Here is a 14,043-nt window from a genome sequence, read left to right as displayed (position 1 = left end):
CAAACATGTGTATAAAGGGGAGCAGGTTGATTTTGTGTATCTGGATTTTCAGAAGGCGTTTGACAAAGTACCTCATGAAAGACTCCAGAGGAAATTGGAGAGTCATGGGATAGGAGGTAGTGTTCTATTGTGGATTAAAAACTGGTTAAAAGATAAAAAAAACAGAGAGTAGGGTTAAATGGTCAGTATTCTAAATGGAGAAGGTAGTTAGTGGGGTTCCCCAGGGGTCTGTGCTGGGACCGCTGCTTTTTAAAACATTTATAAATGACCTAGAGAAGGGAGTAACTAGTGAGGTAATTAAATTTGCTGGCAACACAAAGTTATTCAAATCATTAAATCGTGGGAAGATTGTGAAAAATTACAAGAGGACCTTACGAGACTGTGAGACAAGGCGTCTAAATGGCAGATGACATTTAATGTGAGCAAGTGCAAAGTGCAGCATGTGGGGAAAAAGGAACCCAAACTATAGCTACGTCATGCAAGGTTCCACATTAGGAGTCACAGACCAAGAAAGGGATCTAGGTGTCGTCATTGATGATATGTTGAAACCTTCTGCTCAGTGTGCTGCTGTGGCTAATAAAGCAAACAGAATGTTAAGTATTATTAGGGCAGGAATGGAAAACAAAAATGAGGATGTTATAATGCCTTTCTATCGCTCTATGGAGCGACCACACGTCGAATATCGTGTTCAATTATGGTCGCCGCATCGTAAAAAAGATATAGTGGAATTCAAAAAGGTGAAGAGAAGGGCAACGAAAAAGGGGATGGGACAACTTCCCTATGGGGAAAGACTAAACTGGCTAGGGCTCTTCAGCTTGGAGAAACGGTGGCTGAGGGGAGATATGATAAAGGTCTATAAAATAATGAGTGGAGTTGAACGGGTAGACGTGAAGCGTCTGTTTACACTTTCCAAAAATACTAGGACGAGGGCGCATGTGATGAAGCTACAAAGTAGTAAATTTAAAGCTAATCGGAGAAAATGTTTCTTCCCTCAACATGTAATTAAGCTCTGGAATTCATAGCCAGAGAATGTGGTAAAGGCGATTAGCTTAGCATAGTTTTAAAAAGGTTTGAATGGCTTCCTAAAGGAAAAGTCCATAGACCATTATTAAATTGGACTTGGGGAAAATCCACTATTTCTGGGATAAGCAGTATAAAATGTTTTGTATTTTTTGGGGATCTTGCCAGGTATTTGTGACCTGGATTGGCCACTGTTGGAAACAGGATGCTGGGCTTGATGGACCTTTGGTCTGTCCCATTATGGCAATACTTATGTACTTATGTAACTCAGCCAGCCAGTCAGCCAGCCAGGGACGCAGAGTGATGAATTATTATATAGGAGATAGTAGACGATGGCATAACCCAAGAAACCAATGAAGAAAATTGCAACCGTAAAGAAATTAGTCAATGTTTGGAATAAAAACAAACAAACTATGATTTAAAAGAAAACAAATTCCTATTCTCACTTCTATATTGGTTCTGAAATTTTACGGGCGTGACATATCAGATGACATTATCCTATCATTAAGAATGTTTCATCAGTCCTAGAATATCTAATTAGCTTTTTTGAAAGAAATTAAAACAAATAAATGCTGGTATATACCTTGGAAATCTTCTAAATTGTATAAAAAATCCAAAGTAGCCCTCAAGGCCTAACTTGTTCACCAAAGCCTTTGAAACTGACTTTATTGTAGCTTAGACTACTGGGTCACAAGGTCCAGCCTGCACGTACTGAACTTATCTTTGTGGATGACATCTGATTGATTTCTTTTATCTCCTAAATTTTCTTTTTTCTATTTTATATGGCATCTCTTTCTCTTTTAATCTGTTGTAAACTACCTTGCTATGTGCTCAGGAAAGGTGATATATTAAATACAATAAACCATAAGATTTTTTTAACAACTCTATAGACTTCCAAGCATCAAGTCCTTAGGTTATTGGAAGCTTTGAGCGTTAATAACTTCGTTACCATGTATTAATGTGAAAAATGCACACCATATGTAAACATTCACTATTTTTCTTTCTATATAAATCAAAACAAAAGAACCCTTAAGTAAAACACATTTCTTCCTTTTAGTCATCTCTTCGGTAATTCATCCTATGTATGTATGTATTTTACATGTTATTGTGAGGTTAGATTTCTGATAAACACTAGTATCCAATATTGATTACAGTAGGCATAGTTAGGATGTCTTTACACTGTAGACCCTTGGATTCTATATACTGTGCTTAGATTTAGGAGCTGAAATCAGCGCGGATTCAATAACACCGAGCGTAACTTAATTGGCTTAACAAGCACTAATGATCATTAATTAGCACTGATTAGAATTTAGGTTAACAACTCACTAAGGGCTATGTTTACTAAGGTGCGCTAGTACTTTTAGCGCATGCAGAAAATTATTGTGCGCTGTGTAGGCGCCCATAGGATAATTGTGGGTGCCTACATAGCGCATGCTAATGGTTAACGTGCGCTAAAAGTACTAATGCACCTCTAGTGCGGCTTAGTAAACAGGGCTCTAAGAGTATTCTGTAATGATGTGAACCAAACTTCTAACGCATGCAGGCAAAAAGGGGCATGGCTATGGGTGGGGAAATGGGTATTTCGTGGGTGTTCTAAAATTTAGGTGACTAGTTATAGAATATGGCCCAGTGCACCTAAATCTACGCGCTGGGATTTACACCATGTTTTAGATGGTGTAAATGGAAGCTCGCAGATTTAGGCGCTGAAATATCAACTAAGCTTATTCTATAATTAGCACCTAAATTAGTTGGCACCAATTTTTTTTAGGCACCATATATATAATTTCCTCCCAATAGGGAGCTAAAAACAATAAAAATGAAGAAAAAAAAAAGAGAGAATATTAATGATTTTGAAGGGTTCTTACTGAATTACCTAAACACAATTTTTGCTATTACTGCTGTTTGAAAGTAGAATTTGATTAAGAAAGATTTGGAAGCAGAGCATAGAAATTAATTTACTGCTTCATTGCTAGTGTCCCAGATTTATATTTGTTAAATGAAATTTCTTTTGCTCTGTAACATAACTAACATTTTTAATCTGTGACACGCCTTGCTTCCATGGTGCTCAAGACAGATTCTATGGCCCCCAATCAACAAAGGAAAAAATAAAAACAGACAGCAAAACAAAAAGGAAAACAAACAAAAAAAAAGCATAGACTTACCGTGAGCACAGCTCGGAGGTTGTGTAATCTATCTATGTCTTTTGGCAGCCCTGAACTTGACCAGCCAACAAGGTAGTTCTCACTGAAGACAACATAAAAATTTTATAAGACACTGCATGTTCTATATTTTATGAAAGCTATTTGTGATATCTATAAAAGAGGGCAAAATACACCAAAATCCTTTAATTTCATAAACCAACAAACAGGATGTCAGCAGAAATCAATTTCAAAACCATAACAGTTATGGCCCTGTTTACTAAACCGCACTATATATGCACAAGTGTTTTTAGCATGCACTAAAAATTAGTGTGTGCTAACGCTAGAGACACCCATATATTCCTAAGGGTGTCTCTAGCATTAGAACGTGCTAATTTTTAGCATGTGCTAAAAATGCTAGCACACCTTAGTAAACAGGGCCCTTAGTAAGAAAATTACTGGCTTGGCACAAACGAGGCTGACACAATCATGGTTAAGGGGTTAAGCATGGGGGGGGAGGTACCAACATTTGGGGAAGACCAGAACCCTGCCACAAGCAATACACTGTTACTTCTGCTGCATTGGCCCTGTCTGCCCACAGGGCTCTGATCTTATTCACCATTTTCAGAGTTGTGTGTCACTGACTAACCCATGTGTAATTGCACCTTGAGTACTGTATGCAATTCTGGTCACTACATCTAAAAAAAGATGTAGTAGAATTAGAAAAGACACAGAAAGGGAATAGAACAATTCTCATATGAGGATAAAGGCTAAAGATGTTATGAATCTTCAGCCTTAAGAAGAGAGACAGCTAATGAGAATTATGATAGAGGTTTATCCCCCTCATCCACTCCTCTCCTCTCTAGTCCTACTGCTTTTCCTCACTCCCCCATTTTAAAAAAAATTCTTTTTAAATTTATGAAAACCACTTAGACTATTTTTGATATAGGCAGTATATCAAATAACAAACACTGAATGCGTAAATGTGAATCAATTGTTTAATCTTTCAGAAACTACAAGGACAAGGAGACATACAACGATGTTATTAAATAGTATATTTTAAAACAAATCAGACACATATTTTTTTCACTCAGCATATAGTTGCCCCCTTATGGGTGAAGGGGGCACCTATATGTGGGTACAGTGGATTTCTGGTGAGTTTTGGAGGGCTCACAGTTTCCACCACAAGAGGGAGGTATGGGCCTGGGTCCACCTTACAGTGCATTGCACCCACCACTACACTACTGTTGGGGACCTGCATGCTGCTCTAATGGACCTGGCTATAACATCTGAGGCTGTCATAGAAGCTGGCGAGTATTATTTTTATTCTCATTTTTGAGGGGGTAGGAGGGGGGTCAGTGACCACTGGGCGTGTAAGGGGGGGTCATCTGGTCATTTAGAGCACCTTTTTGTGCCTTATTCATTATAAAAACAGGTCTACAACAACGTTTTCACCATAGACCAGGGGTAGGCAACTCCGGTCCTCGAGAGCCGCAGGCAGGTCAGGTTTTCAGGATATCCACAATGAATATGCAGGAGATAGATTTGCAAGCACTGCCTCCATGGTATGCAAATCTATCTCCTGCATATACATTGTGGATATCCTGAAAACCTGACCTGCCTGTGGCTCTTGAGGACCGGAGTTGCCTACCCCTGCCCTAGACGTTTTGTTCCATTATGTTTGTAAAACATCTAAGTTTTAGGCACATCCTAAGCCCGCCTTCAAAATGCCTCGACATACCCCCTTTATGATTTGAACATATTGCAGACGAAATGCATAGATAAACGTCTGCCTAATAGGTTTCTGAAAATACCGATCTGGACGTTTTGAGAAGAAATCTGTCCAAATGGTGCTTTATGACACTTTTTGAACATTTTTCTCTTTCAAAAATAAGCCCCACAGTCTTCGTTACCTAAAGGCTCCCAGGAGTTCAGACATCTGTGCCCAACATGGACATCAGGGCAAGATTACAAAACTGCAGACTTACAGATAAACTTACAAAACTTACAGATAAAAGTGAAGCAAGCAAAAAAGATATAGTGGAATTAGAAAAGGTTCAAAGAAGAGCAGTCAAAATGATAAAGGGGATGGAACTCCTCTCATATGTGGAAAGGCTAAGGAGGTTAGGGATCTTCAGCTTGGAAAAGAAATGGATGAGCGGAGATATGATTGAGGTCTACAAAATCCTGAGTGGTGTAGAACTAGTAGAAGTAAATTGATTTTTTACTCGTTCCAAAAGTACAAAGACTAGGGGACACTCGAGGAAGTTACATGAAAATACTTTTAAAAAAAATGGGAGGAAATATTTTTTCACTCAACGAATAGTTAAGCTCTGGAACTCTTTACTGGAGGATGTGGTAACAGCGGTTAGTGTATCTGGGTTTAAAAAAAATTTGGGACAAATTCCTGGAGAAGTCCATAGTCTGCTATTGAGACACACATGGGAAGCAACTGCCTGCCCAGGGATTTGTAGTATGGAGTGTTGCCATGATTTGGGTTTCTGCCAGCACTGTTTGGAAAACAGGATACTGGGCTAGATGGACCATTGGTCTGACCCAATATGGCTATTCTTTATGTTCTAAACAGGAGCATTGCTTGCTTTACTTCTCTGTTGGACCAGCCATGGTGAAGTCTGCAGTTTTACACCAGCTGGTAATTTTGCTCCTGACGCAGCTGGTTTTCAGGCGAAACATGGCCACGTCAGGCACAGATGTCTGAACTCCTGGGAGTCTTTAGTTAACAAATAAAGACATGTCTGCCTCCTTGGTTGCTCAAAGTTAAGAACTAGCAAACTCATTCTCATCCATACCTGCAGGAAATTTTTGCAAAACTAGAAAATCTGAACAAATTGAGAATCAACCATAATTCATATTCAGCATCTAAATCATCTCTTCCTAACAACTGATAATTAGAAGTATAGGTCCATGTCACACCATTCCAGAGCTACAGGGAAATCTTACAGAAATACACACATCCACTTTCCTGTACAGAGTGTTTTTTGCTTCTTGGGGCTGGTTCCTTCCATTCAGCTTTCCTCAAAGATGTCCTCTCTTTCTGATCACAAGACATAGTACCTACTACCCTATCTAATAAAATCAATGAGGGAAACCCTAACTTTGTACTGTTTTCTTTTATGAATTTCTTTGAGTTCAGTTAGTTGGTCCTAGCAGTTTATTTTACCTATTAAAAATGAAAAGAATCAGTTCTCCCTATCTTTTAGAGATCATGGCAGTCACTTAGCATACCATATGAAGAACACAGTTCAGCCTTTAAAGTTAGCATTCTCTACTCAGCCTTAGCACTGGACAGCAGCATGCATGAATTCTTCTATCAACCCTTTAGAAACAACAGCCTTTTCCAACTTTTAAATCTCTATTAATGCTCTGCATTTTACAGATTTTTCTTTCCAATAGGTCACCTGGTGACCACCAGTTTTCCCCAGAATCTTCACTCAATTATAGGGAAAAATCCAATTTCTACTATGGCTTTCTTCAGTTTTCAAAGAATAAATTAACAGTTCAAAGCTCGTCACACACCCCTAGAATATCTATAAAATATATGGTCCACTCAAATGTCAATATTGCTCTACTCTCACCATTTATCATTCATACATTTTTCTATTTTTTTTTTTTTTACAATTGTTTTCCTTCAAAATTCTACTTCATTAGAACATTACTCAAATGCTTCCTCACAGTAGCTACCCATAGGTATCTCCTAAGCACAAGCAAAGCTGTTTCTGGGCTTAAAGGCTTTGTTTTAGATGGATTACCATAGTATTTACCAGGATACACCAATCAGGCATCAAATATTAGCTAAGGTGGTGCCAAACTGACTGCTGGAACGTTGGGTGTCTCTAATCCTGTTGAGTGTATCTAAGGGCCTCAGTGCAAAATTACCCCATTAATAAAATGCATGGTCCTAACACACTCACATCCCACTTCTATACTCCTAAATACTCTCAAAACTCTTTTCCCAATCTCCCCATGGTATCCTAGAGGTCTCCCTGTTCCAAAGAGCTTCAAAAACATTCATACAGCTCAGCAGTGGCAGGTCCACAGGCTGTATGTTTGACACCGCTTTATAGAAAATTCACTCAGAAGCCTATTTACTAAACTGTGCTAGGTGATTATCATGGGGGTTTAACGCATTAACTGCTAGAGCAAGATAATTTGGGCATTTAACACCTAATGTAGAAACTCCCATTAGGAGATATACAGTAGTATGGATGTCGAATGGGGGAGACTGCATTTTTGCAGTTGATGTAGAGCTTGTCACTGTGTTGACCGCTAACATGGTGCAATCTTCAAATGTACACAAGTACAACTACCACAAATAAAGACCCTATTTTTATACTGTTCTGGCTCATGTGGTCTAACTTGAAAGAGCCATCTGTTGTTCCCCACTCCTTTCGGACTTTCTGTGCAGTTATCTAACTGCATTTCATATTACCTGCCATGATGTTAATGTACTATAGAGATATTTACCTCATCTCAGTGGCATGACTGCCTTTCCCAAAGTGCTGAGAATACCACTAAAAGTTAATTCACCTTAACCACCTTAATTTTGACCATTAATGCCCATTAGGAACAAAAAATGTTAGCAAAGCTCAGTAAACAGGCCACTCAGTGCCCACAGCAGACAAAACACGTTTTAGCCACACAACTGGTTTATACTTAGAAAGTGCATTAGGTGGCTAATATTGGCTTGTTGCACACAAGGAATTAACAAAAAGTCAAGCTTTGAATGCATTAAAAGTTACCAACCTGATGAACTTAGATTCCACAGGGTCATACAAAGACATAAGTACTTCAGCATCTTCTCCTATTTTACAGACTACATTTTTAAGATTAACAAATAAGGCAAAGGAAGGCGTGGCAGCAAACTTAGCTTGTCTGTTGATATCAATGTTCTGTTTTTGAGACTGTAATAAAGAAAAACAAAGTCAAATATAAAATCTTAATATCACACCATACAGGATCAGAACCCCAATTTGTTATAGTTTATTTCGCACTCTGAGCCAACAATGAATACACTCACTGGAAAAAGCAGAACAGTCAAAACTACTTTACTAGAGTCCAAACATACATAAATTAATTGAACACTTGGGGGCCATTTTTACTAGGGCATATAGGCGCCTATGAGCATACAACGTGCGTCAAATTAGAACTACCGCCCGGCTACCGTGTGGTGGTAATTCTAATTTTGACGCTTGAATGCGCCTTAATAAAAGGGCCCCCAAATGGTCAATTAATTTATGCCTCTGTAGTAAGGCAGTTTTGCCTGTTCCATTATTTTCCAGTGAGTGTATTCATTGATTTCTACCATGTGGTGCTAACCAGGCAGTAATCAGCAGTGTATGCGCGCTGACGATTACCGCGTGACACATTACCGCTAAGTCAATGGGTGGTGGTAAGTTCTCAGGCCCAAAATGGATGTGCGCCAATTTTTATTTTTCCGCACATCCATTTTTGGCCGCAAAAAAAAAAAAAAGAACTTTTTTGCAGGTGCGCTGAAAAATAGACCTACGCACGTCCAATACAGGTGCCTACACCAGCGCAGGCCATTTTTCAGTGCACCTTAGTAAAAGGGCCCCTTGATTTCAGATAATGAATGCACCTCAACACAAACAAATATCTTTCAGTAGCTTGCTAATGATTTTACTCCTTCCTGCAGAGGTGAATGTGGACTAATTCAAGAGTGAGCTTTTCTCTTTTATCTTATTATATATTTTTTCCTTGTTTCTCGCTTTACTAATAGAATTCTTCCTGTATTTCTTTAAAGCAGCATTTTGTCAGCCTGAACTATTTGCAAAACTTAATTTTAAATTTAAAAAATATCATACAGGTCATTTATTAACAGTTAATTATTTATTTATTGCATTTGTATCCCACATTTTCCCACCATATGGCAGGTTCAATGTGGCTTACATATTGCTAAAAAGGCGGTTACAAAATTTAGATTTGTAGAAGTCTAGTACATAATACAGAAGTACAATAAACGCTTAGGTTGATACATTAGCATATTGTGAGAGAGGTTAATATTATTGTTTTCCATTTCTGAACTTTTCATGATGTATGGTGATGTGGGATTAGGCAGATCCAGGGGAGAAAGACTTCCTGAAAATATGCATTTTCAGGTTTTTTTCTGAATTGTAGGTAGTTTTCTGTGAGTTTCAGGTCTTTGGGTAGTATTAGTTTGCACTGTTAGTAAATGACAGGAACCCTCTTCCCCCCCTCCCCCCCCCCCCCCCCCCCCATATGACTTGTCTTACCTTTTCTTCCTGTATTCTTTCCTCTACTTGTTTGGAAGCTATTTCATGTGCTCTGAAGAGACTAATTGTGCTGGTTTGTTCTGGATCTAGAATGTTGCCATCTCCATCTCTTACAACCAAATCCAGATCGAGAATTCTGGAAAAACAAACATGAAAACTACTACGATCAGGTTTCTTTCAGGTTCCTGAACATATTTAAACAGAGATGAGTGGGCATGTGCCCTGTTAAATTATCTTCTAGTTTGCCTTTTAACTAATTTTATTATAATACATCTTGCCTGCTCTTGAAAATGATCCCATTTCCTTATTTCCCATTTCCGCAAACTACTGAAGACCCATCTCTTTGGCAAAACATACCACAAAGATCAACACATGTGAAATACCCCACATATATCCAGTAATGTCTAATAATGCCTTCTGCTTCACACATCCCAATATCTTTCTATAACACCAAATATATATTCTTTTCTCATTTCCATTATCCGTGAAATATTGTAAGCCACTTTGAGCCTGCAAATAGGTGGGAAAATGTGGGATACAAATGCAATAAATAAATAAATTTAAGAAAAAAAACAAAACAAAAGGTATTCAGCAACAATTTCATAACTGAAGGTATTCTACAATTTTGTCCAAAAAATCCTTGTGCTCTATTTCACTCTTGAAAGTTAATAAATAAGAATACAACAAAACAAAACAAAAAATATTATACCTTTTTAATTGGACTAACAGAAAACATTTCTTTGGACTATTTTTCTAAAGCAATACTACCTTCTTCCTTTATATATTCTGTCATGTGCTCATTTCTGATCTGAAGGTAGTGTCTTAAAAAGCTATTAAAAAAATGTATTAAATTAGTCCAATAATAAAAGGTATCATCTTATCTTCTGTTTTTTTTTTATTTTTACTTATTACCTTTAAAGATGGACCAACACAACTACCATGCCACTCTTGCTAGTTCAATTTGTTTTACTATATAACAACTAGAATCTAAGGTTCAAGACAAATAAGTACATAAGTGTTGCCAAGCTGGGACAGAACGAGGGTCCATCAAGCCCAGTATCCTGTTTCCAACAGTGGCCAATTCAGGTAACAAGTACCTGGCAAGATCCCAAAACAGTACAATATGTTTTATGTTGCTTATCCCAGAAATAAGCAGTGGATTTTCCTAAGTCCATTTTAATAATGGCTTATGGACTTTTCCTTTAGGAAGCTATCCAAACCTTTTTTAAACTCCGATAAGCTAACTACTTTTACCACATTCTCTGACAACGAATTCCAGAGTTTAGTTACACATTGAGTGAAGAAATATTTTCTCCGATTCATTGTAAATTTACTACTTTGTAGCTTCATTGCATGCCCCCTAGTCCTAGTATTTTTGGAAAAAGTAAACAAGCAATTCACGTCTACCCATTCCACTCCACTCTGTATTTTTTATAGCTCTATCATATCTCCTCTCAGCTGTCTTTTATCCAAGCTGAAGAGCCCAATCCATTTCAGTCTTTCCTCATAGGGAAGCTGTCCCATCCCCTTTATCATTTTCATCACCCTTTTCTGTACCTTTTCTAATTCCACTATATCTTTTTTGAGATATGGTGACCAGAATTGCACACAATATTCAAGGTGCGGTCGCACCATGGTGCGATACAACAGCATTATAACATCCTCGTTTTTATTTTCTATTCCTTTCCTATTAATACCTAACATTCTATTTGCTTTCTTTGCCGCCGCAGCACACTGAGCAGACGGTTTCAAAGTATCGTCAACTATGACTTCTAGATCCTTTTCCTGGACGGTGACTCCTAATGTGGAACCTTGCATCACGTAGCTATAGTACGTGTTTGTCTTTCCCACTTGCATCACTTTGAATTTGCTCATATTAAACATCATCTGCCATTTGGATGCCAAGTCTCCCAGTCTCGTAAGGTCATCTTGCAATTTTTCACAATCCTCTTGAGATTTAACAACTTTGAATAACTTTGTGTAGTCAGCAAATTTAATTACCTCACTAGTTAATCCCATATCGAGATCATTTATAAATATGTTAAAAAGCAGCTGTCCCAACACAGACCCCTGTGGTACCCCACTATCTACCCTTCTTCATTGAGAATACTGACCATTTAACCCTACTCTGTTTTCTTTTAACCAGTTTTTAATCCACAATAGAACACTACCTACTATCCCACTTTCCAATTTCCTCTGGAGTCTTTCATGAGGTAACATACATAGTAACATAGTAGATGATGGCAGAAAAAGACCTGCACGGTCCATCCAGTCTGTCCAATAAGATAACTCATATATGCTAATTTTGTGTATACCCTACTTTGATTTGTACCTGTGTTCTTCAGGGCACAGACCGTATAAGTCTGCCCAGCACTATCCCCGCCTCCCAACCACCAGCCCCGCCTCCCACCATGTCAAATGCTTTTTGAAAATCTAGACACACAATATCAATCGGCTCACCTTTATCTACACGTTTGTTCACCCCTTCAAAGAAGTGTAGTAGCTCGGTGAGCCAAGATTTCCCTTCCCTAAATCCATGTTGGCTTTGTGTCATTAATCCATGCTTTTGAATATGCTCTGTAATTTTGTTCTTTATAATAGTCTCTACCATTTTGCCCGGCACCGACGTCAGGCTTAACGGTCTGTAATTTCCCAGATCACCTCTGGAAACCTTTTTAAAAATAGATGTTACATTGGCCACCCTCCAATCTTCCAGTACCATGCTTGATTTTAAAGATAAATTACATATTACTAACAATAGTTCTGCAAGTTCATTTTTTCAATACTCTGGGATGTATACCATCCAGTCATGGTGATTTGCTACTCTTTAAAGTATTGCAGGGCTATGAGGAGTCTATAGGATGCTGCCACTTCCCCTTACAGATATTTCCTCACAGTGTCAGAGCCACCTTATAACCCACAGTCCCATCCAAGGGGGAAGTGACATAGAAGAGGTGGAGCTAGGAGGGCATGGTCTAAGAAATACAAAAGCCTAGAGAACAGCTAGGTTAAGGAGCCCAGAGGGAAGCAGGGATGCCCTACTGCATTTGCCTCCACCACCTACATGTGAACTGCAAGTAATACTGCTTCAGTCAGGTAGGCCAAGTTCAGCTTTGAACCTTGCACCTTTGGATGTTTGACTCAAGTCACTGCTAAACACTATATTAATAACTCTGGGGAACCAGGCCAGATACAAGTAAAGCATGCTGTTGAACTAGGAGACAGCAAGGTACGCTCTGGCCATCCAAGAACACTGATATTGTTGTAGACTCGTTCAGTGTTTGACTTTTCCTCCCACCGTTGAATGGAACCGGACACCTATCCAATAGACTGTTTTCTTTTACCTGCACACTCATTGTGTGGCTCTGGTTTGTCCTGGCTCCAGGCCCTCCCTCATTCACTCACATTACTACAGGGGCAAATTTCCATATAAAGTCCAACAGAAAATTGTCCCATAATGCACTGAGAGAATTTTACCAGCTAACAGTCCCATAATGCATCAGCACACATGCTGCATCAAACTGTTTCCCTTCCATTCTGGCTTGAAGCTAACTAAGCACAAAATTTGTTCTTGCAATTGCTATCAAGAGCCTACATTTTTTAAAATCAAAACAGAATACTTGCTAATTGATGGCACCCTACAATAGGGCTGCATTAGAAAAGGGTTTAGGGCACAGGAAAGCACCATGTTAAAATGCACTAAGCCCACTTCTTAACGCACTTTAGTAAAATGGGCCCTTTCAGTGAACTATATAGAATTACCCACTTGTGTATATGTATATTTATTTTATAATGAACATTTTATAAGAAACATGAAGTTCTTTTTTCTAAAGTATTCAAATATATAACTGTAACTGCCTTGAATACCTAACTCAGATAAAACTCCTTGTGAATATTCATTTAGTACTAAATAATTTAAACGAGCACAACCTAAAATACAAGCACCACAGGAGAGAACAACTTTTATATTATTGTACATATTTGCTGAAAGGTTCCATGGCAATTCTCACGGGCATCAATTGTTCTGGCCATGTCTTTGGTTAGTCATTACTTTTCCAGTCGAGGAAGAAAAGGACAAGATGTTCTATCCTTATTGAACACTGCATCCGGAGACTACTCACAGCAGTATGAACTGGCACCATTGGCAAATTCTATAACAAAATACAGCCAACAAGGAATAATTTAAGTAACTGTGTTGGGAAGCAAAACAGTCCATGTCTAAAGAGAGGCTGAATAACATTTTGAACAGAATCAAACAGGGATCTTTCAACATTATCATCACTAGCAAATGAACTGTCAGTGTATGACATGCAGAACCACTCGTTTCTATTTAGAAACAAAAGCACAATTAAATTTTCATAAACTAACCATCTCTCTACACATTAAAAGTAGGAGGAAGAATGCACTCATTCCTCACAAACAAGATAATCTCATGATAACCGTGCTGCTGAAATTTCTTAATTACTATTTTAACCAGGATTTAGTGTGTGGGAGGAGGAGAGGACAAAAAAAATATTTCGGCTAGACCGAGCTATGAATCTATACTGCAAGATTAAATCCTCTCAAAAAGGATACTCACATTTCAAACAGAATGCTATCCCCAAACCATGCTC

General features: G+C 38.4%; 1 protein-coding gene across 1 annotated transcript in view; it reads right to left on the bottom strand.

Moving 5' to 3' along the window:
- DOCK1 (dedicator of cytokinesis 1) overlaps window positions 1-14,043 on the bottom strand; it is a 906,712-nt gene that overhangs the window by 751,514 nt on the left and 141,155 nt on the right. Inside the window, exons 7-9 of the mRNA XM_030202953.1 lie at window positions 9,431-9,566; window positions 7,923-8,080; window positions 3,183-3,264 (exon numbers count right to left, since the gene is read on the bottom strand). Coding sequence (XP_030058813.1) covers window positions 3,183-3,264; window positions 7,923-8,080; window positions 9,431-9,566 — 376 coding nt within the window. The remainder of the gene's footprint in view (window positions 1-3,182; window positions 3,265-7,922; window positions 8,081-9,430; window positions 9,567-14,043) is intronic.

Source organism: Microcaecilia unicolor, chromosome 5 (genome assembly GCF_901765095.1).
Source record: "Microcaecilia unicolor chromosome 5, aMicUni1.1, whole genome shotgun sequence".
NCBI lineage: Eukaryota > Metazoa > Chordata > Amphibia > Gymnophiona > Siphonopidae > Microcaecilia > Microcaecilia unicolor.
This window is presented reverse-complemented; position numbering and strand designations above follow the sequence as displayed.